The following is a 23,698-nucleotide window of genomic DNA, read 5'->3' on the forward strand; positions in this document are numbered from 1 at the left end:
TTACTAATCAAGTCCGTTTGCATCTCCTCGTCTGTCAGGTGAGGATAATGATCCTACCTCTCTCCTTGGGACGTTTGTAAAGATGGCAGCAGTTAATACATGTAAAGATTTAGCATGCTGCCTGGCACATGGCAAGTACTCGTTAAATGTTAACTCATGTTATTTCTGTTCACTCTAACAGAAGGTCTCTGTGATGATGCCACATTTGCAAGACACTTGCACCAGATGTAAGAAATATTTCAGTAGTTATTGGAGGACACTTCAGAAGCTACAGAAGTTTCCAGCATTCCGTGGGCACGTCCCTCCCTTTTCTACCTGCATGGATTAGCATGTGAGCATAGCAGTCCTGTGTCACTAAGATATGTGACAATAAGCCCATCAGTGATTCCCTACTCCCAAGCAAAGGGAAGCCCTGAAGGGAAGTATTTTCCAGGAAGAAACCTATTTTCTCTCCTCAACTCATTTGGTGGAGGCAATCGGAAGCATTGGGGTGAGCTTCAAGAGGGTGCTGAGGCCCGGCTGCACACACTTCATTAAATCTGGGCAGAAAAAGTAGTGTCTTAGCTACTGAGGGGAGGAGGCTACAGGAGCCAATGGAAACTGAGGAACGTTGCGAGCTTGGCTGGAATAAAGAGCAGTTGGTGTGTGATTCAAGAAAATGTTTCGATGGACAAAGGGAATATGGAGGGGACTCTGCCACTCATGGGAAACACTATTTACATACCAATTCCTTCTTCTTCATGCACTCCATGAGGATGATGAACAGATGCTGGGCTTGGGTCCGAGTGTATGTGAAAGTCTTCTGGATGGTCACCAGCAGCTGGTCTCTCAGAGATTCATTGATAAGTCTGCAATTAGAAACAATGTCAACCACAGGTCAACCCAGCTCCTCTTCAGTACATGTTCCTGAGAAATATTCTAGAACACAGGAAAGCACTGTGGGGATTGATTTTAAACAGGAGTTATTTCTTCCTGTATTTTTCTGGCCACGGTTATTTCAACTGCGATAATTAAAAAAAAAAAGTGCACTTAAAAATAAATCCATTTTAATGTCTCAGAACCTAAAAGAGTAGTCAGAAGATGAATTTCGTTCTTTTTTTTCTTTTTCTCTTTTTTTCTTTTATATGGCATGTGTCTAATACCCTGTTCCTCAAATGCCGTTATCAAAGAAAGCCTTACTCATTAGCATCCTGGTAAAAATTTACTGCATTACTTATATGAAGATTTAAATTTCAACTTCATCTCTAATTGTGGGGGAAAAGCTTCCATCTCAGTAATTTGAGCACCAATGAGGAGCAATGGGACTTATGTTTCTTCTAAGACCATTTCCTGTAGGTGGTAACTTATCTGACCTATGATTCAGGTCATCATTTATGTCAAGCATTGGCTGTGTTACAGCCAAAAAGAGTCTGATTGACAGGAGGTCTAATATGGACTATTTCAGTAAGAGAGAGCTTTTGTGCTATAGAAGAATGAGGGAAAGCAAGGGAGGTACATGATACCCAACCACTGCCCTGTTGCCTCTCGAAGCCGAACCAGCTAACTTTTAACTCCGCCCTCACTAAATGACCTGGTGAGAACTGGGTTATCTTTATTAGCCATCAGGGGATGAAAAATCACTTTACTGTTCATAGATTCTGTCCAAAATCAGGAAGATAAAACTTCTTTCAAGGACCAGCGACAAAATTACCATACTTTGCCTAGCATTTTATGGTCTTATCATTTTTCCCCCATATTTGAAGAACCAGAAACTCTTATCTACAACAGTAAAATATAATTATTTCATTTGGTGCTCATGGGAACCCAGTAGGCAAAAGGTCTGTACAATTTAAAAGGGAAGGGTATTTTAGCTGGAAAGAGCCAGATGCTTAAGGTCATCAGCAATTAAGTGGCAGAGCTAAAACCAGAATCTAGGTCTTCTGATTCCTTGTCCAGTACTCTTTCGTTACACCACTGTCTCTCATTACACCAAGTGCACTATACCTTGGCCTCTCTTCCTCACTGTGGCTACTTGAGAAGCAAATTATAACATAGGCTTTAATGTGAAAGCATAATGAATTTTGTTGCTTCAAAGAAAGCAAGATGGGAGGCTTGAGGATATCCTTCTGTGCCCCAGGATTGTGTGAAGATCACCTGAACCCACTAGGTTGGACAATATGGTTCCCTAAGCTTTGAGGAGGGTGCATTCCTCATGACAGAATTATACCAAGGGTCCTGGAATGTCATGCAGCTCGATGGAGGATTGGGTTACACCTTCTGCCCTCCAGGAAGGTTTATATCATGAATAGTTAGAAAAAGAGAATGATCCAGATGACGTTGAAAAATAATACCAGATCCTCTCAAGATTACTAAATTATTCTGGACGACTCTGTGGCCTTAGGTGTAAACCAATCTGAAACCATTCATTCACTTACTCGTTCATTCAACAATTGCCTAGTGATGTCTATTTCGTGCCAGAGACTGTAGTGCCTGCCAGGGCTACAGGGATAGATGAGAGACACACTCTCCCAGCCTTCAAGAGCTTACACAATGGTGGAGTAGGAAGATTGGAACTAGCAATTTAACTGTGATTGGTAGTGGTAAAGAAGTAGAGAACTTGTGACAGTTGAATATAATCTAATCTAGGTGGTACATGGAAGACTCCTCTGAGGAAGTGCTGTTAATCTGAGACTTGAAGAATAAATGAGCATTAGCACAGGGGCGGGGGGGAAGCTAAGTAAGAGCATTCTTGGCAGATGAAATAGTGTGAAAAGATGAAAAGCCCAGTTTTGAGAAAATAAGGTCAGTATGCCTAGAACATGGAGAACAAAAGAAAGAGTGGAACAAGATGGCGCTGCAAAAGGGGTGAGTAAAGACAAGATCATGGGGGACTTTTGAGATGGTTAGAGACTTTGGATTTTATCCCACAGGTAGTGAGAAGCCGCTGGAGAGTGACATGATCCCATTTGTGTTGCCAAATTTCCTGAAGGGTCAAGACGTGAGCACTCTACTTGACAGGCAACCCATGTGGATGGGTGTAGAGGGTTTTGCAATATTGAGTATACATAAATGTTGTACATGATTAACAACACGAGAAGAGACTCTCCTCATTAGCCACTTGATAGATCCAATCATTCATCTGCAGGTGTTTAATTTTGATAACAGCTCGAGATTTGTTTTCCATTGCTAACCATCTGTAGTGAAATGCCAGTTCCCTGAGGTCATTAACTGTTTGAGGGATCTGTCTGTTATTTGTACGTCGTCTATCACTTTGTAAAAATTGAGAAATCATGTGAAACTTAGTTTATTGTGAGCTTTGTTAGTGAGGAGAGCTGAAAGACATTGAAGATGTCTTTATACTAAAAAGTATAAGATCTTTATTTTGCAACTGAATGAAGTTGTGCCTTTGGTTAAATCATTTAGCAACAAACACCCAGAATTCTACTTCTAGAAGTACAAGGATTCTCTAGATTGGTGTTTTCTAAAGTGTGGGGTGCCAATCACTGATAGAGCAGAGTGGTTTTAGGTGAGACAAAGATGATTTAGTCTTTCCAAAGCATTAAGTTATACTCATTAAACATTAAATAACTATTATTCTGGCTTTAGTTCTTTTACTATCCTGATTGCATCAAGAGGAAAATCACATTTTTGATGTTTCTTTGGTTTTATTAGCTCATGAGCATTTGTAAATCTCCCCCTTTTGGCAAAGAAATAACAGGTATTAGGTCCCATGCTTTTTGCAGAAAGAGTTTAAGAACTTTTAAAAGAAGATCCTGTAAAGCTTTGATGTGTTCAGAGCACATCATGGTTTAGGACATACAATGGGATCATATCATTTGATTTTCACATCAATCTGAGAGAGAAGTAGGTATTAATTCCATTTTGCAGAAGAGGAGGCTGTGGCCAAAGAGACCAAATGATTTGTACAAGACCGAATGAGGTTGATGATCTTGGTGCTTGAGCTGAGTCTGCTGAATTCAGCCTTCCATTGTGGTGCTGCTTTTCCTGTTTGAAACCTCTAAATATGTCTTTTAGTTTCCTAATCATCTGCACTGGAAGTAGAAATTTAAGTATATTTGTTTTAGGAAATTGCTCTTCCTTTTTGTGATAGAACATCTGAAGGGAATCTGAAGATACGGGGAAGAGTGAGGACAATGGCAAAGTGCATTTAGTATGTTGAAGATTCTATCGCTTCTGATTTCCTCACAAGTATTTGCTAAGCTGAATGAGATGTTTTCTGTTTGGCACAAAGACTTCCCCTGTCTTCTCTAAGGACCCTTTCTTACTTTGTGACCATATTCTGTAGGATATTGGGAAGCCTGCTTTCTTGAAATTATTGCTTTCCTAGCTCTTCCCGTTTTTTTTTTCCTGCACAACACTGGAAGGATTTAAAAATCTTGACCGTGATATTTAATCACCAGCAAAAAATAGAAATAAGCCCATTTTAGATTTCTTTTTATGGCACAAGAATAGTGACTGAGAATTTCTTGACATCAAAACATGGTCAGAGTATTATATAAAATTTTCGTTTTAGAATTGGGTCTTTGACAAAATGGTGCCTATTTACAGAAACTTAATTTGTGGCTCCATATGGACCAATGCTATTTTTGGTATACCTCAAATTAGAATGTTTCTTGATTTAGGAAGGGTAGTCATTGAAGTGAGGAAAATCTCCATACTATGGCATTTGTGTTTCCATTTAAATGCTGAACTTTGATCTGGAGCTTTTTGGATGAGTCACAGAAGTATCTGAAATAGGTCAACGTTCATCCAGTGCTCAGAGTAACCAAAGGAACTTCCCACACTTGGCTACTCTCATTCTGTTCAAAGGCTAGCAATACAACCCACGTGTGCACACTTTTCTCGGAATGACTTTAATTACCTGCCATATCAGAGTTTTGTTCCTCGATTTAAAAATTAGAAAATGCATTTAGAATTCAATGGGACGCGAAGAGCTAGACTTAGGTTAATGGCTTTCATCAAGGAGCGAAGCCCTTCTCCTGCCCTCCACACATGCTCTCAGTTCATTTATTCAGATACAATATGAGAAAATTTTACCTATATAAATAAAGATCATTAATAGTACCGCAATTTGGTACTTAAAAGACATCATTTCCCAGAGAATCTCTAATGCTCTAAAGAAAAATAAAATTTTGTCATTTGCTTCATGCCAAAGCAAATTACTACATGTAACCTCAGGAGACAGAAAGGTTACATGTCTTGCCTAAGGGTCACAGAGAATGGCATTTTTCTTCTCCTCATCCTCTCCCCCTCCTCCTCCTCCCATCCCCCTCCTCCTCCATTTCCTCCCTCTCCTCTTCCTCCTCCTTCTTCTCCTCCTTCTTCTTGGTTAGTAAAAGTTACCCCTTCCTCCCAAATGCTATGACTGTGGGGTCACAAGTAACAGCACGATTCTTCCCGGAGAGGGAACCCACATTGTGGATAAAAACCATCACAGTCACCAGGGTTAGGCTGCCTGGAACAAAGCTGTCACTTGCTAGCTATATGATCTCGTGTGAGCTGTTTAGTCTTTCCATGTCATGTTTTTCATGTATGTAAAATGAGAATTATAAGAGTGCTTATCTCATAGACTTGTGAATATTTAATGAGTTAATCTTTGTAGAGGGCCTGATGCGTAGCAAGGTCTATGCAAGCATTTGTGTTATTAAAACACAGTCCCACACAGCTCCTGGCTCACTGACATTCCTTCTTGTTCAGTAGCATGGCCAGTGGCTGGGGTCTTTGTGTGCAATACAGAGCTCTCTCCTGGGACCAACGGTGCTCTGCATCCTTGCTCAGCCCAACAGTACAAGGCCACTCCCAATCCAAGCTGGAGAAAGAACTTTCCCATTTCAGAGAGGCCAGGGATCACCAGTTCTTTCTTATGTTTGGGAAAGAGGGATACATAGCAGATTTAGGAGGCTTCATTATCTGTGAAACCTTGCAAACCCCCCATGCAGTCTTCTGCACATCTATTTATTTATTCATTCAAAGAACAATACTGGTGCCTACTATGGGCCAGGCACTCTGCTAGGGGTAGAGAGATGAACAATATTTAGTTCTAGCCTCAAGGAACTCATAGGGCTGCAAGCTACATATTTTGGTAATAATAGGTAACACACCCTCAAACTTAGTGATGTAACAGAGCATTTTTTTTTTTAATTGTGTTGATTTTGTGGGTCAGGAATTGAGGCAGAGCACAGTGGGGATGACTCATGGCTGCTCCGTGAGAGCTGGGTCCTCAGCTGGACAGGATGGAATGGCTGTATGTCTGGGGCTCCATTCTTCTCTACGTGGCATCTGTTGGGGATGCAAGGACTTCTTTGCTCCTTTGTCTGGTACCCAGCCTGGGATGGCTGAGAGAACTGAGGACTGGCTCATTGTTCTTTCTGGTGGTTGCACAGTGGATGGACTTTGTACACAGCAGCTGGCTTCTCTCAAATTGAGGATTCCAAGAGTGTGTTTGAAGAGGCCCAGGCAAAAACTTCAAGACTTCCTCTGATTTAACCTCACAAGTCCCAGAATGTCATTTCCTTACATTCAATTAATCAAGCATGTCTAAGAGTAGCCTGGGTTCAAGAGGAGGGAGGGACTCCATCTCTTGGTGGAAGGAAAGCAGGAATATACAGAGAAGGAATATATTGATGGTGGTCATCTTGGAGACCAGCAAATCCATCAAGGGATGAGACATTATAAAGCATCAGTCTTTTCCACAGTTTAATGATAAACAGCCTCAGCTGTCTTACTCTTTGCATTTTTTCTTTTAATAGCAGATTATGAAAATCACCATTTTCCTTAAAAGTGATAGTCTAACCACTCAGAAGTATTTTCAAAATGTTATTACTGATTTGAAGCATAGAACCTGCAAATATTTTCTCTTTTGCCTCAGCGGCCTATTTACATTTATTAGCATATACTATGTACCAGGTATTTCTTTTAAGCCTTGGGCATCGGCCGGAGCCTTTTTTCCATGGATACCATCATCATACTTTGTCCCTATTAAATGCAGCATGCAAGGGACATCTTCAGTCAAATGTGTGCATGCTTGGGTCAGCCTTAATGCCCAGCTTAAGTCACCACCAAAAACAGTGGGGTGTTTTCTTGGTGCCATCATCTTGCCTTGAGGTCTGTTTAGAGAAGAAAAGCAACAACAAGCACCTGCCAAAAGCTAGAGAGAAATTTTGACTTACTAATGTATTGTTCCAGTTTATTGGGGTGGGAGTGGCAGAGGGAGAAAGAGAGAGGGAATCTTAAGTAGGCTCCATGCCCAGCACAGGGCCCGATGAGGGGCTCGATCTCATGACCCCAAGATCATGACCTGAGATGAAATCAAGAGTCAGACGCTTAACTGACTGAGCCACACAGGCACCCCCAGTTTACATTATTCTTGATCTACCTTTGTTTGGGCCCTCCTCATATCTTACTCAGATGGTACCAATAGACTACTAATTGCTTTCTTTTCTATCCTCCTTTAATCCATTCCACATATTTGATTGAATGCTTGTTCTACAAAGCAAAGATGATTCCATCACATCCTTCTTAAAACCCTGCAGTAGCTTCTTACCACCAGTAAGATAACATTTCAACTTCTGATTTTTCTGGAGTTTGTATGTTGCTCATCTGAAAATTCAGCTGAGGGATTTGAACTTTGGAATAAATTAATTGATACAATTTAGGAGCCACCATTTTGTAGATGAAGAGTCTGGAACCTGCAGTGGGAAGTTAACTTGCTAAAGATTATATACCTGAAAGCATCAGAGCCAAACTTAGAGGACAAGAGAGTCAGGAAGGAAGAATCTTTGATAATGAACTACACTAACCTAAATATGTAGGCTCAACTCAGTGTGGTTATGTAAAGTTAGTGATTTGTTGTTTAATGACAAGATACAAGTGGAGATTTCTTCTGTTTTACCCCTGAGACAGGATGTTCTTTATCTTATGTGTGAGAAGACTGAGACTGAGTAACGTGGTTCCAAGGATCCAATATTTCCCCAGAATTACTCCCCAGCTTCTCAGATGCCCAAAGTTCCTTTTAATTAATTGAGAGGCCAACAAATATTTTGCTCAACAATTGGAAGCCCTAAGAGCAACTCTTAGGTTAAGTGATGTGAATGGGACCGAGGGAAGTGACCATTAGATGGGATGGGATGGGGAGGGACTTACTTTGCCCAGCTTTTTACTGAAGATCAACTCCAGATACAAATGCCTTCTATCAGCTAAGACCTGTGAAAATAGTACCTCTAATCTTGTCTTAATATGTAGCTTAGAAAAGTGGTTCACCTGGGCTTTTCCTAAGGGTTCTATCTAGTAATGCAAGGTAGTGAGAATGATCTTGGAGAAGCTGCCTGTAATCGGGAAGGATGCACACTTGTGGATGCAATCTGTTCAAAAAATTTCATTTACCACTACCCACAGAGGGAGCATTTCTTATTTTTGTTCACTTTCTCCTTATTTTTTTTTTTTACTTTTTTTAACTCCACTCTAGAATCTTGAGCTAGATATGGTAAAACAGAAGGCGCAGATACACATACAAAAGGAAACAGAAGGGGGGGTGATGTAGGGGGGTTGAGCGTTGTAAGGAGGGGCACTCAGTACCTATTATAAGATAAGATTTGGGCTGGGCATTTTATGTGTGGCATTTCATGAAGACAGATTAATCCAAGAAAATCCTAACTAGATTAACTCCTTGGATGCATGGATGATGACACGTGATATTACTTATGTATTCTCTTTTCTCAGTCTTCATCAGGGACCAAGGTGCTGAAGATAGAAGCTTTTCTACTATCCCCTTACCTTGATTCCCTTCACCCTTCTCTTTTCCCATAGCATATCACTTTCTAAAGTATTATACAATGTGCTTATTAAGTTAATTACTTATTATCTATCTGATCCTGCCAAAATGTAAGTTCTGTGACCACATTTTTGTCTATTTTCTCGACAGGTGTATTTTTGCCAGTGTCTAGAAGAGTGCCTGAAACATAGTAGGTTTTCAAAAAATATTTGTTGAGGGGTGCCTGGGTGGCTGGGTCAGTTAAGTGTTTGACTCTCGATTTCAGCTCAGGTCATGATCTCAGGGTTGTGACACTGAGCCCCACATCGGGCTCCATGCTCAGCGGGGTTCTGCTTGAGATTCTCTCTCTCCCTCTCCCTTAGCCCCTCCCCCAGCTCATGCGCTCTCTCACTCACTCTCACTCTAAAATAAATAAATCTTCAAAAAAATATCTGTTGAATGATTGAACACACAATGTCGGTTGGATGAAAGAATGTAATTTAAAAAACGAAGGGAACAATGTCCAATAACATTGAAAATCCGTCAGACGCTCAAGGGGTCCCCGAGTGGTGGAGCTCAGCTACATAAATACTACAGCTATGTTCTCCAATATGGGAGCTGTTAGCCACATGTGGCAATTCAAATTTAAATTAAGTACAGCTAAATAAATTTAAAATTCAAATCCTTAGTCACAGTAGCCACAGTTCAAGTGCTCAGTGGCTATCTGACTGGGCAGATAGAGGACATTTCCATCATCACAGAAAGTTCTATTGGAAAGCAGTGCTCTTGAGGCAGACAGGGCTGCCAAGCTCTTTACCTTGGGCAGAAACTAGCAGGACATGTAGGTGAAAAAATCCTCAGCAGTGTTGGCTGTGTCTCTGTAATTTCTCTCCTTTCCTTCTTTTGGGTATGAACATACCCAAGAGTGAAAACTGTTATGTGTTGCCAAAGCATACAGGGACGGCCACATGGTCAGGTAGCTTCTCTGCTGCCAAAATTAAAGGGGAAAACACATCCTCTGTGTTCATTCCAAGTGTAATCCCATCAATGACCATTGCATGTAGCCAGGCAGGAGGAATAGTGGGATTTTTATTGTTTTAGGTCCTCCATAAAAGACAGAATCAGAGCTGGACTTAGATGTATGAGCTTCTTGGGCAGGCAAAAGCATTGGCACCTCTTTAACCGACATATTTTAAAGGTTGGTCTAACATTTATTCAGAGGAGAAGTTCACCTGCATGTGAGAGAAGGGGGGAAGCTGGAAGCTGTTGTTAACAATCACTCAGCTCTGGGGCAAGCAAGCCTCCTGCAGTTACTGGTCTCATCTTCCGAGAGGCAATACGGTGTAGCTGCTAGGAGCGTAGTTTCCAGCCCCAATGTCCTTGGACAGACCACTCCCTAGTGGTGATGTCGAGCAAACTTCTTAATCTTTCTGTCCTCAATTTCCTTATTTATAAAATGGGAATAATTATCATAGCTACCCCAGAGAGTGGATGACAGACTGTATTTAGATCAGGTTCTTGCATGCAGAAGCTTTAAAAAATATTCAATTTTTCAAGTATGCTTTTGGGAAGAGGGTCAGAGGTGTGGGGGGAAAGGGTGAGGTAAATCTCAACTCTCTCTCAAAGTAATTTGTCAAAGATTCCTTCTAACCCCATAGTCTACTCTATGAGATGTGGGAGCAAGTATAATTTTATTTTTTTCAGATGGATTAGTGATGGACTAATTCCTCGCAGTTTTTAAATTATTCTTTCTTATAAATTATCCATGGACAACTGCTCAGTTAATCTGTCCCTCAGTCCAGCTTCAAACAGTACCCCACAACAAAGAGCCTCTTGTTTTTGATATCCTATGTATTATGCCTGTAGGGAAAGACTCATATTGTCAGACAGTTTAGACTGATGTGCTTCACAGTGTTGATGAAACATTGACTATTTCCCAGACATCTTTTAGGCAGATAAATTTCTTATTTTGCCCTTGGCTTCATAATTCAATGTGCTATTTGCTGACTGCCTGGTAGTGATATATGGGGTTATCTATAACACTTGGTCTTTACTCCAGAATAAAAGTAGCCATCCATGGCATGTTGACTGTACATTTCTTTCTTTGCATCATTGTTAATCCACCACAGAAATCTTTCCCCTGAGCCCATATGTGGCCTCAGACTCATTCTCAACACAACATTCTAGGACGCTGGTACCAACGGATTGTTGTTGACACTCAAGATGAAAACTATTTGTCATGCCTGCATTAGAGATAATAAAATCTTAAATATACTATAAAATGATGAATACCAAGGATATCACAGGATTGAAGAACTCCAAATTTTAGGTTTGTCTCCAAGACACTGAACTAGGACTTCCGTGAACTTAAAGGAATTGATTTTTTACTGCTTACTTTAGGGATCACTGCTTGTGGATACTTGATTTGCACTGAATATCTCCAGAAAACACAATAAATATGTATATCAACTCTAGGACAGTTGTCCAGCAATTATGACAGCTAAAGAGAAAGCTTACTGAAGCTGAGAGGAGACTTTTCTTGACAACAGTAGTACAGACGTGAGTTAACCTTGGAATGCTACTTTAATGCATCTTTAGTGTGTCTCTGGTGGAAGAAGCTTTTATAGCAGGTGGTCACTGCTGTATTCAGTTTTTATGAATCCTGTGGTCCATAATCAACAATGAGAATTGCATGGGGAATCTAATGGAAATCTATTAAGAACACTGCAAACATTATCTATTATTAATGATACCACCGGGTGAGATGTTAATCCACTCTATTTCTAGAAGCTGCAGGTTCTCGTGTCAGCCAGGATGATTCAAAATTCATCTCCTCTAAGGTAGAGGGATTAAATACCAGGGCATTTTATTATCTGAGGCTCCCTCAGATACATTTTAAACGTATTTGTGGATTTTAAAGTCCTCACGACTTCTTTTCACGAGAGAAAGAAGCTGTCTTGTAGAAGCGGGTAAGGAAATGTACATGTACACCTCCTGCTAAGACAGAGAAGCTTACGGCAGCAGTGGGGAGGACAAATCAGTTTGGTTGTCTGGTGAATGGAAGGTTCGTTGAGATGGCCCTAGGGAGAGGCTGGGGCCAGAATGCAAAGGGTCTTTAGTCCAAGCAAAGAAATGTGGACTTGACCTGTGGATTAATGGTCTTTAACTGGGTTCCACAAAGAAGCCCCTAGAATTTTGAGGAGGTGCTCCAAAGCTGCCTCAGAGCTGCCTTAGTGGGTGAGAGCCAGGCACAGAGAGGGAGGCTCTAGACCAGTGGCTCTCAAATTATGGTCCCTGGACCAACAGCATCCACATCTCCTGGGTACTTGTTGGAAGCACAAATCACCTGGCCAATTAGACCGAACTAGAAAATCTGAGATGGAGCCCAGCTATCTGATTTTTAATAAGCCCTCCAGGTGATTCTGATGCAAGATAAACACTTGAGAACCACTGGTCTAGGCCTTCCACCCCAGCTTCACCAGACTAAACATGTATGTATCTTGTCTGTCTCATATATTGCACTTCTGAGGTTTCATATGAGAAGGGACCCAAGGGCTTTCAAAGAGTGAAAATCAATGATACAGGCAAGTGGGAAATTGGGACTCTTAAAGGGTTGTCCCCTGCAACTATAGAGTCTAAGGAAAATGAGCCAGGACCTTCTAATGCTGAACATAGTGGCTGTGATGACTGCCAGTGGTGTCTCCAACAGCAGAGAGAGCCGTCATTCAAACTAGCACCATTTGGGGTCTAAATACGTCTACGTTTCTCTTTCTCTTTCCCTTTTGAAATTGGTCATCCATTTTGACCTAGTCAGAAAATCGTTTTCAAAAAAAAGAAGGAAGTGAACTGAACGCCCTTAAGAAATCCATGTAAATAAAAATATGAACAGAGAAATCTACCAGTCCTGTCAAAGTGAGTATTTCTGCGGCATAGCTTTCTCTTCAAGGGAGGGATTTTCAAGTCTAACAGATGTTTGGAACCAAGAACAGCTGTGATCAAGAAATAAATGAGGTGATTCATGCTAAATAAACTTTTCAAGTCAACTGGGTTCCAGAGACAAAAGTTGGCAGCAGGTACAAAGTGCTTGTGGTAAGAAGCTGGTGTGCCCAGCATGAGCATGACACGCAGAAAGTGAGGAAGCTCTTTCTGAAAACATCAGGGAAGTGTGAAGATAAAGCTCATTTGTATACATTTAAAAAGAGTTTCTGAAAGTGTGGTCCATGGACCACTCTGGTTGGAATCACCAGAATTTTTTGTTTTTTTAAGATTTATTATTTTAGAGAGCGAGCCAGTGAGCAGGGGGAGGGGCAGAGGAAGAGGGAGAAACAGAATCTCAAGTAGACTCCTTGCTGAGGGTGGAGCTCTATGGAGGGCTCGATCCCAAAACCCTGAGATTGTGACCTGAGCTGAAATCAAGAGTCTGATGCTTAACTGACTGAGCCACCCAGGCACCCCGGCATCACTGGGATTTTGGTTTCAAGGACAGTTTCCTGCACCCCAGCCCAGGTACACTGAATCAGGATTATTCAGGGGAATCTGTGTCTCCTAACGCATTCTCAGGCATCCTGAAGTGTGATAACTGCATGCCTATTTTCAGTGTTTTCTGTGTAACAGGTGGTCAAGAAGTTAGCTAAGCAAATCTCAGAGGAACGTAGCTAACCCATCCTTTGAAGTCTTCACTTGGCATTGATAGGCTGTCTAAAAGTCATGGGCAGTGGTTCTCCGAAAAGGATTGCTTTATCATAATGGATTACTCGGCTCTGTGTTTTTTTCTGATGTTTGCTGTTTATATTCAAGGCCACACTTTCCCAACTTGGAGCTGAGCAATTCTAAAGCAAATTTAATCAATGTGGAGAACTGACTGACCAATTGAGATCAGTAAAACTTTTCCCCTCACTAGTACTTTCTTCCATGAACGCTAGCTAGGTAATTGTTTTAAAGTCAATGCTTTGTTCTCTCCACGCTGACACAACATGGAGGGATCAAGTAGCTGTATTTTATTTTGAATAACTGAAGCTACTCCAGCCTTGTGGAACTTGGGAGACAATGACACAGGTATCTATATAGCAGTATCTTTAATACATTCCATGGAGGGAAAAACTGCAATGTAAAAATTGCAAAACTGTAATTAAATAATTACAGGCATTAGTGTATGTATATATATATATATATATATATATATATACACTAATTATATATATAATTAATTTTATTAAATTAATTTGTCATTTAAATTGATTTCATTAAATTAAAATATAGAAATTCAATATATAAATATATAATATAAAATATAATTAATATAATATTAATATGTAAAATATAATATTAATATATTAATATATTTAAATTATACTTATAATATATTCACATATTATATTAATATATTTTAATTAGTTATATAAATGTATAATTAATGTTATATGTTATAATATATACTTAAATATATATAAATTTGAGTATATATAAATTCAATGTAATAATATGTACACACACCTACAAACACACTATCTCATAAAATTATCTTTTACTGACTTTCCTTCAATACTATGCAGACTGATTCTTTGTTTTTCTATGTTGAGTTACGTAAAAGAGGGTCAGAGATTAGCTTTTTCTTGGTCATTCAGGCTGATCCTCAGTTTGGATCCAGTTTTTGAAAAGGAGAACAGGAGCAACAGAGTCACTATATTGCTATTTTGTGGGTAATTAACATACGCTGTTCCACTGAATAGATTCTTGGGAAGAATGCCACACTCAAGTACTTTGTCCTCTGGGCTCTTGAAACACTTTGTACGTTTATCGCAGCACACGTGACCTCCTAGTTATCTGTATTCAAGCCTGTGTTTTAATCTCCATTATAGACTCTCGGACAGGGCTGTGTCTTGCTCATTCTCCAGCAGGCCCATGCATAGAGTAGGCTAAATGTTAACTTAGAAAACAGTTTACAAAAACAACACTTTTTATAAATAAAGCCCCCAATAGCCTTTGTCTGCACAAGACATTTCCAACTTTCTTTCCTTCCTTCTGGGGAAGGAAACAGAATCAAGTTTTGACATGCTAATTTCTTATAGAAAATCTAGAAAAGAGACAAGGTAAGATGAAATTAATGGAAACTGAAATGGACACTTGAAGTCAGCATGCTTGATACTTGTTTCCTTCTTTCTCACTTGACATTTCAATTATGTCTAAATCATACTGGGATACAAACCACTGAGATCAATTACTTCCTTTCAGCAGATCTCATAGAGACAAATTGATAGAGCTGTGACATCCTTCATCCTTAGATGGGAATCTCACGCAGCAGAAGAAAGCATTAGTAACCATTGCATAGAGTGAAATGCCCTAGGGAATACAGACTACCACCTGGATTTCTAAAACGGCTAATTTTCTGGCGACTTCCTCCTGATTTTGGTCATTTTGATGTATACTTGGAGAGCAACACACTTTTGTTACATCTGTGCTAGGATACAGTGATATAATGTGAAGCCATGCAACATATTTTTCCTTATCCATCTCCACTTTGTCTTCCATTTATGCCTTTACCTCAGCTAATCAAAAAATGTAGGGACCTTTATTAAGCTCCCTTTAAACAGGGAAAATGAGATTTCTTTATTTGATTTATTTGATTTTTTAAAATCTATTCCTGTCCTCAAGATCAGGCCATTCCTCAGTATTTCTCCACAATATCTAATACAAATTCCACTGACACATAAGAATGGGAAGAGTCTACTGGTGTTTGGCCCCATTGATAACTTCCCAAAAGTTATCAACAGACTACTTAAGATCTTTAAGGCTTTCTGCTACCACAGGTTCTGCTTCTCGTCCTGGGCTCTCTAAAAGTGGTAAATCCATATAATAACTTATGGGGGAAAAGACACCAAAATAAATATAAGGCTCGGCAATAAAATCCAGATGAATGAGCTGCATCATCTCAGAATGCACATTCATTCAGATGTTTTTTCACGCTGACGTTTTTTCATCCGTGCGGCACTTTCTCACTGACTGGTAAATGAGGAGCTAGACCACGTTTCTCTGCAATCTGAAACTTAGATTATGAATTTTCAAGCAGTCTCTGACTTCGACTGCAGGCACCTATCACCTGAAAGGTATCCCTGACAATGGGTGATGTTGGTCGGCTTGCTCGGTCAGCAGCAAAAAGCAGAATGTCGGTATTTGAAAATGTAGGTAATCAAATCTAATGCCCCTTGGGTGGCATTAATCTGTTTCTGTTTGCAGTATTTAGTCATGCATGATTCAGAAAAGAAAATTTGATAAGATTTTTAAGGAATGAAATTAGTTAGGGAGAGTGACTTGTGACTCATTTTAAACTTCGACTGATGAGAAATAGAAACTCTAGTACAACAATAAGGGAAAGAGTTTGGCCATTTCTTCTGGGGGGCTTGTGCCATGGAGCAGAGACAGGAGAAGGCAAAGGTAAGAATTTAATTGCAAATGCCTCCTAGTTTATCCAAACCCATTTGTGTTGGGATAGATGCAGCCTGTCTTCCCCTACCTCAAGTAGTCTCATCTACAAAAGTTAATTAGTTTTGCCAATTATAGTTTGCTTCCAAAGTGATGCCCTTTCAAATTCATATTCTTGGAAGATGGTTAATAACAGGGAATATAAAGGCAAAATATCAAGTGCACAAAAGTTAAAATAGAAGGTGTGTAAATTTCATTCACTTCTTTAAGATTATAAAATGAAAAGCTTTAGAGCTGAATATACACATTTACGAGTCCTTGGACCTGTATTATTTATTTAACCACCTGTAAATGAGTTTAAAACATTTTAAAGCATATTTAAATTACCAAAATAACCAAAAAGTAAAAATCAATGATTCCAAACTCTGATTCAGGTTTTGTAAACAAGGTGTGTGTGTTTTCTATAATCAATTTTATATGTACAATTATATCCCTTTATTTATATAGGTTTGTTTATATGAACATATAGTTATACATTTATATTTATTTGTAGTGAAACATGTCCCAACTCTGTTTGACTTTTTGGGAATCAAAGAAGAAATTCTTGGTGAATGAAGTCTGGGATGGGTTCATCTTTTTTTTTTTTTTTTTTTTTTTAAAGCATAAAGAAAACACACTCCTGCAAAATAATGTTCTTTGGAAATGCTTTTTTAAATCGGCTGCACATGTGTGGCTAGACAACTTCTTAGTCAAGCTAAGTAAACATGATTAATTCTGGCAGTAATTCAGATGACACAGACAAATGTCATGAATTCACTGGATCAGGATAAATTTATAATTGCTTTCCTGGAGCAAGAGTTTACTTTTATCGTAACAGCCTATAAAATAAATAAATATAGATTCTTATATTTGGATTGGCAATAACAAAGCTTCTCTTGAAGTTTCTACTTTCTTAATCACGGTTTCTAAATGTTTCTTAAAATATTTAAAGTTTTAATTTCAATGATTCCCAAGGGAAGAAATTATATCTCAATTCTTTATCTTCACGCTAGTTAATTCTTTGATAATCAACCATGGTTTATATATTTGCACAGATCCCATATAGATTGTGCTTTTGCATATTTTGATCATAAAATAGTCAGAACTAAAACAAAACTTTGGTTTTAAAGCGAAAATTGCTAATTAAAGTTAAAAGGGCATGGTATTTCTGACTCTTAATTTGGGACTGGACTGGGGAAAGGAAAAAAAATCTACATGACACCTGAAACTAATATTATACTGTGTGTTAACTGGAATTTAAATAAAAACTTTAAAAAAACTTAAGAAAAAGAAAGGGGAAAGAGAAAAGGAACCCACGTTGGTCAGCCTGGACATTGGTTTACAACCAGGAATGCATTGATTTTATCTTTTTGGGAATGCATGAAATAATACAGAAAATTAAGAAATTATAAGCAAAGGGGAAGCTAAAGAGAACTTAAGTGCACTTATATTCAAACAACAGTATCATTGAAGTACTACATAAAAAGCATGAAGGCACATACCACAAAATCCATTTCAGCAAATTTTTATAATAGACCAGAAAAAATCCTGGCCTGGGATCACGGGCAAGCACATAATTGCTCTGTGTATCTCTGTCCCCTCGGTTAAATAATATAGAGACCCTGCCCCTCCGCCCAAGCTCTAAAATGTGTAATATTTCCCATGTATAAAAAACAGAATCAGGAAGAGCAACTAATCAAACACTAACATTTTCAAAGTATACAACCCACAATAAGGACAAAAAGGAGGCCCTGGGTCGAGACCTTCATTGTGTACAGACCTAGAAAACCTGAAATACTGAGATGAACAGCTCACTTTTCCAGGAATTTTCTGAAAAGGAAATGTGCATTCTGAATGCAACCTTGTATCTACTTTGTGGAAACACAATAAAATAATTACAAGCACTGGGAAGCCAAAAAGTAAGCCAAAGCAAAAAACTGTATAAATTCTTCAGTTATGTTTGAAAAAGGAATACGTTACTATATTTAAATTGAAGAGAACTATGGCTTAATTTTTAATAAAAGCAAAGCACAGTTGAGGATCCTGAGCTCTGGTTAGTAACCAACATGGAGGCATTTGGGCAAATGTTCTTTTCAGTTTTTTAGCTAGAGAATGGACCAATATTTACAATGAAAGGAGAAGATAAAAGTCATTTAAATTTGCCAGGAAGCAAACTCCAATTTCATGCTTAGGAATATCAGTTTTTTGTTTTTGTTTTTGTTTTCATATCAAAAGCTTTCATCAGGGGACCTGAAATCACTGTTACTGTTTGCAGTGTTACTTGGAGGGCCCGTGACTCTCCTATATTTAGGTCCATACACTTCCCCGGGCAGGGTGCCTGTGTTAATGGCTACCTGGCCATGACAGGTGGGGCAGGGAGTGTCCGGTAGTCCGCAAGCTCACCGGTCACTCACTATTATCATTACACGCTTGTCTACTTACTAGACTTCCTAGGAGCTATTTGAGGGTAGGAAGAGTTGGTGTGCTTTTTCCCATCTTGGTGCGTGGCCCCCAGTAGGCACTTTGTGTATGTTTGTAAAATGGGATGAATAAAAGATCTCATCTCCTTTGGGGCTCCTTTCTCTCACCAGGTTCATGGGTTAGGAGAATTGATTAGGTGAGGAAGTTCCTTATTTAAAAAGTTAATGACCAGGGGTGCCTGGCTGGCTCAGTCAGAAGAGCGGGCAACTCTTAATTTTGGGGTCATGACTTCGAGTCCCATGTTGGGTGTAGAGATTACTTAAATAAATAAAAACTTTTTAAAAAGTTAAAAAAATAAAAATTCAATGACTCCTCCTGAGTTTTCCTTCTTAAACTCATTCACACCTTGGGATGAATTACTTTGATCTAATAATATGCACGAGGGCTTGGATTTTACCATTCACTGGGTGGGACCTCAGATTGGCAGGGAAGGTTGGGAAGAGAAGTCCTCCTTGGGGTTGGGGCTTCGGACTGTTGAAAATAGCAGTAGGGGATAGACAGACCAAGGAAAATGCATGGGGGTGGGGGTGGAATCCAGTAAGAGTGTACAGAGTGGTTAGAGGCTCTGCTTTCTGAGCTGATCTAGAAGGATTTCACAGCACAGGCCACCCAAAGTTTTGGCAAAAATTTGGCCTTTGTAAACATACAGCAGTTTGGTGAAGCTGGTGTTTGGAAACTGAGCCTGGAAGCTGCACATCCCAGCTTCTCCCAAAGTACGCACATGAACCATAGAGTCCGGATTCACTGTGCTTTATGTGTTCGAACCCAGTCCCTGCTTCTCCTCAGTGGGAAGAGCAGAAGAGAGAAGAAATGAAGAGAAAGGATACCAAGTGCTATGACCCCTCCTTCCCTTTTGTCTTCCTTATTAGTCTAGTCTAGTGGGGCTTTCATAGAATTTCTCACTTCATAGGACATCTAGAATATATTCCCCTGCTCTTCCCCACCACCTTCCCAGACCAAACGTCTCCATCAACTGATACCATCTTCCTGAGCTTGGAACACAGCTTTGTACTCAAAGGTCTCTTATAGGGCCTGGCAAATTACCTACCCGCCTTCTTCTGAATATTTATGCCCAAATGCCAGGATGTCAGATGCCCGTCCACTCCCATCACAGACAACAACAGGCACGGGAGGGGTGTCTCGAAGGTACTCCAAGACAATCGAGATCACATTGGGTCCTCCTTCCACAATGAGTGCCACCACCGGAACTCCTTGACCGATTCCTGCATTAAAAAAGGAAAAAAAAAGGGAAAAAGAGAGAAAAGAACACAAAGCCAGCAAACCAAAGAAACAAAAAGGGAAACAAAAAGCACAAACTAAAATTACTGAGCACGGGGGAGATCACAACATATGAAGGGATAAAATGTGGAGCAAAAGTTGTACAGAAAATCCTTTCACAGAATCTTCCCACCAAAGTCTATCTGATTTTGCCCTCTCCTCAGAGTTCCCGGGGTGCTGGGGCCGGTGAAGGGACCCACTGCTGTACTTTACTGGAGGTGGGGTGCATAGGGTGAGGAAGGAGAGGAAGGAAGGTTAGTAGATCAAGCCTTGAGCCAGCAACCGAAAGACTGGAAGCCAAGTGTGACCTTAAGCAAGTCTCCTATGTACCCAGTGGTTCAGTTTCTTACGTGAAAAATGGGAATTTAAAGCAGGCCAGATCCCTGGTGTCATCACAGTGCTAAGAAAACATCTGAACGGTTCACTTTATTAAAGACTATCAAAATCAGCTGGGGGCATATATGTACTTGTTGAGTCAACTACTGGCTACATTAGGGGTCTATCTATATCTGACCATAAATGATCCGCTTGATTAAGGGTTCTTAACAGCATAACAGTCATGATAAAGAACCCAAGAGACATGGCATCTGCCATCTGCCGCCTGCCATTACTGCGTCCTTCACCACTGAGCAAGGCACCAGGCACATGGTGGGTGGTCCGGAAACAGTGGTTGAATTCAGTTGTTGAATTCTGGGGTGTCACAGACCTTTAAAAGTATTTAAGTTATTAATGGTAAGCTAGAAGACCTAAAAATTGCCCTAACATCAGTACTCATGTGGGGTTCAACCTAACATATTAAAGATGACTATTAAAAACGAATGTCCATGAGAGACACGATGAAAAAGAAATGAAGTTCATTTTCAAGTGACCTCTCAAGTGTCATCATGGTTCATTGGATAACATCTTGTGTTCATTTTGGTATCACGCTGCATTTTCTCGCTCTTCACCTTCCCAGAATAGTTAAGAAATTGAGCAGTACCATAAAAATGAGATGGTTTTGTACAGAGCAGTTATCTTAAAAAAGAAATAATCAAGATTCTGTACCACTTCTGTAAATACGAACTAAAAAAAAAAAAAAAAGCCTTTAGTCATCTCAGTTTTTCCCTTTCCCCTTCCTGCTGTGGTTTTTTTTCTTTTATCCAGAAACTGCTGCCCTGTGAGAAATAATAGTATGAGGTTTGGTTTCTTGCTCCATTAGTAAGAGATTGTATTTGACTTGGGGGCCCTGTTATCCTTCTACAGTATTATCAGTATCCTGGGGGCTTCTCTTTTCTAAGTCAGTGTTTTTGATGATTTGATTTTCGTCTTAAAGGAATGGCCCAAAATGTCAGTTACACAAAAATGGGTGCTGTTTTTAAATCAACATTTTAAAAATGTAAGAAAATGACAATTGTGGGTCCCAAGATTTCTTTTTGTGCTCCAGAGGGAATTAGAAGAGAGGGATGACCCGTGGTGCCATTCGATGTTTCTGTGGATGGAAAAGGTTTGAGAATTCCTCCTTCAAATCCAAGGGGAGGGAAGAGAAAGATCAGTGCTGCTCCGCTTTGGCTCAAAGGCCCTTAATGATTCAGACAAAATGTCCCTTTAAAACTCTATTTACATGTCTATGAAGGAGACATTTTCCCCACTGCTGATCATGAGGATTAAGTAAATTCTGTTGAAAGGCTCTTTGAAAATTAAGGGCTAACTTGAAATGTTAATACAGCACACTGCTTTTGGAAGAGAACTTGCTGACATAGGAAATACCCACCCCTACGTGGATTTGTATTTTAACATGCCTTGGAAAAGGGTCTCTTTTCCAATGTTTAAAATTATTTTATGAGGTATTTCCCAAAGAACTATGCTATTTAATTTTTCACTTTTCCTTGCGCTAGTACGTGCTATTGTATTGCTTCATATCAAGGAACAGTACGCTGTGTTTGCTGTTTTATACCAAATGATTTATTTAGACTCATTCTAGGATCTTCCAAGAGAGGCATTTGCCAAATTCTGATCTTGGGCACTGATTCTGTCAGTGGAATCTTTACTCCAAATCACAGACCAATAGTAATCCACTCAACGTTCTCATGGAGAAAGAAGTCTTAGAAGGGGCCTTCTAGAATTTCCAATCATCTACAATCTACCAGACAATAGGCAAGATGGCTGGAAACATCTCTTCCCTTTGAAAGGATACATAGGTGCAAAGGATCAATTTTCAGAGCATGACTTGAGAGCAATAAACTGTCAAATGATTTCATATCAATGTATTTATCAATGTACCAAATTGTTGTAACCCCTAGAAACAGAGAAACATTTTAGATGATCAAATTTCCTATATTTAGAATGAAGCCATTATCAATTACAAGGATGAGAACAACTATATTAACTCATATTATTATTATAATATTATGACCCAGTGCTAAAAATTGGATGAAGTATCAAGATAGAATCTCCCTTTTCAAAAGTCCTGAATATATCTGGTCTCCAAATTCTCTTCCATTTCCTACACTGATAATACATGGAAATTTGTTCCATAGACAACAAAAGCTCTTATAGTCTGAAATAATGTACTTTTGAATTTCTTAGTTATGGGAGGTAGAGAATGAGGCTATATCTAAAAATATCATGCTTTATGTAAACTAAACCTGCCAGAATATGATAACATTAAGTCTTCCTGTCAAGACACACACACACACACCCCACCTTTGTTTCTGAGAAAGGAAAATGATATCAAATAATCAGTGATGAACAAAAGCAGTGGTTCTTAGCCTATTTTTTGGAGACAAGGGTCTCTGAATACTTTTGTGAGTCTGATGAAAGCTAGTGACCCCTTCTCCAGAAAAATACACATATGGATAGTCAAAAAATGTGTCTATGCAATTTCAAGGGTTTATGGATCTTTGAGAGAGATTCATGAAAAACCTATGAATGGACCCTTACAGAACTCCACCCTAAATGAAGCACATTGTTACAGCTGCAAAGAGCATCAGCTTGCCTTATTTTATGAAGCTCACTGACACCTGTGAGAGAAGTTCTAGAATGGGTTTTCAAACGAAACTCTGTGCCCAAGGGAACTATATCATACTACTGCTGTCCAGTTAGATTGACTGGCTAAACTTCCACAGAAAACACTGTAGGATATCACCCTTCCCTTCATTCTCTCTCGTTTTTCTTTATTTCTTCTGTTCACACTTTAGTTCCTAAGTTACATTTTGGACACAGGATATTAAAAATACCCTAGAGAAAGTCACAAATATAAAAGTTAGACTCTGTAGTGTATGACCTCATTAGTAAAGAAAAAGCTTCTTAAATTATCAAGAACAGGACATTTTCTATTAATGACATAAAGAAAACATTTTTCTTTCTGGGATCCACTACATACTCAGCTCGATTCACATGGCTCACTACTATTTTCTTTATGCCCATAACAAAATTAATATAAATTCCTTTGAAGATAATCACAAATTTATACCATACTCAGCTAAACCTACTAGCCATTCACAAAAAAAAAAAAAAAAATAGTTCAGATTTATAGTTTTAAAAAACATAACCTCTATTATTCAGGAAACTTTTTTCATTTTATCTAAAGCCCTCAGGGACTTTTTTTTTTTTTTTTTTGTGAATACATTTCCTGTGCTTTTGGGGAAAAATAGGTTAATTCCTTAGTTGATCGCAATAATTTTTCATTTTCTACCATAACCAAAGGCTTTCAGTAGTTCTCAGAGATTTCCATTAGAATTTAATTTTAGAGTA

General features: G+C 39.2%; 1 protein-coding gene across 8 annotated transcripts in view; it reads right to left on the bottom strand.

Annotated features, from left to right (window-relative positions):
• TRPM3 (transient receptor potential cation channel subfamily M member 3) overlaps positions 1-23,698 on the bottom strand; it is a 493,595-nt gene that overhangs the window by 161,690 nt on the left and 308,207 nt on the right. For 5 of the 8 annotated variants that reach the window (XM_078061333.1, XM_078061332.1, XM_078061331.1 and 2 more), the window contains 2 exons: positions 19,737-19,911; positions 725-848 (listed from right to left, as the gene is read on the bottom strand). In XM_078061333.1, the coding sequence (XP_077917459.1) occupies positions 725-848; positions 19,737-19,911 (299 nt within the window). Of the gene's footprint in view, positions 1-724; positions 849-19,736; positions 20,005-23,698 lie in introns of all 8 variants that reach the window. The other 3 variants (XM_078061329.1, XM_078061328.1, XM_078061334.1) reach the window with 1 other exon arrangement.

Source organism: Halichoerus grypus, chromosome 14 (genome assembly GCF_964656455.1).
Source record: "Halichoerus grypus chromosome 14, mHalGry1.hap1.1, whole genome shotgun sequence".
NCBI lineage: Eukaryota > Metazoa > Chordata > Mammalia > Carnivora > Phocidae > Halichoerus > Halichoerus grypus.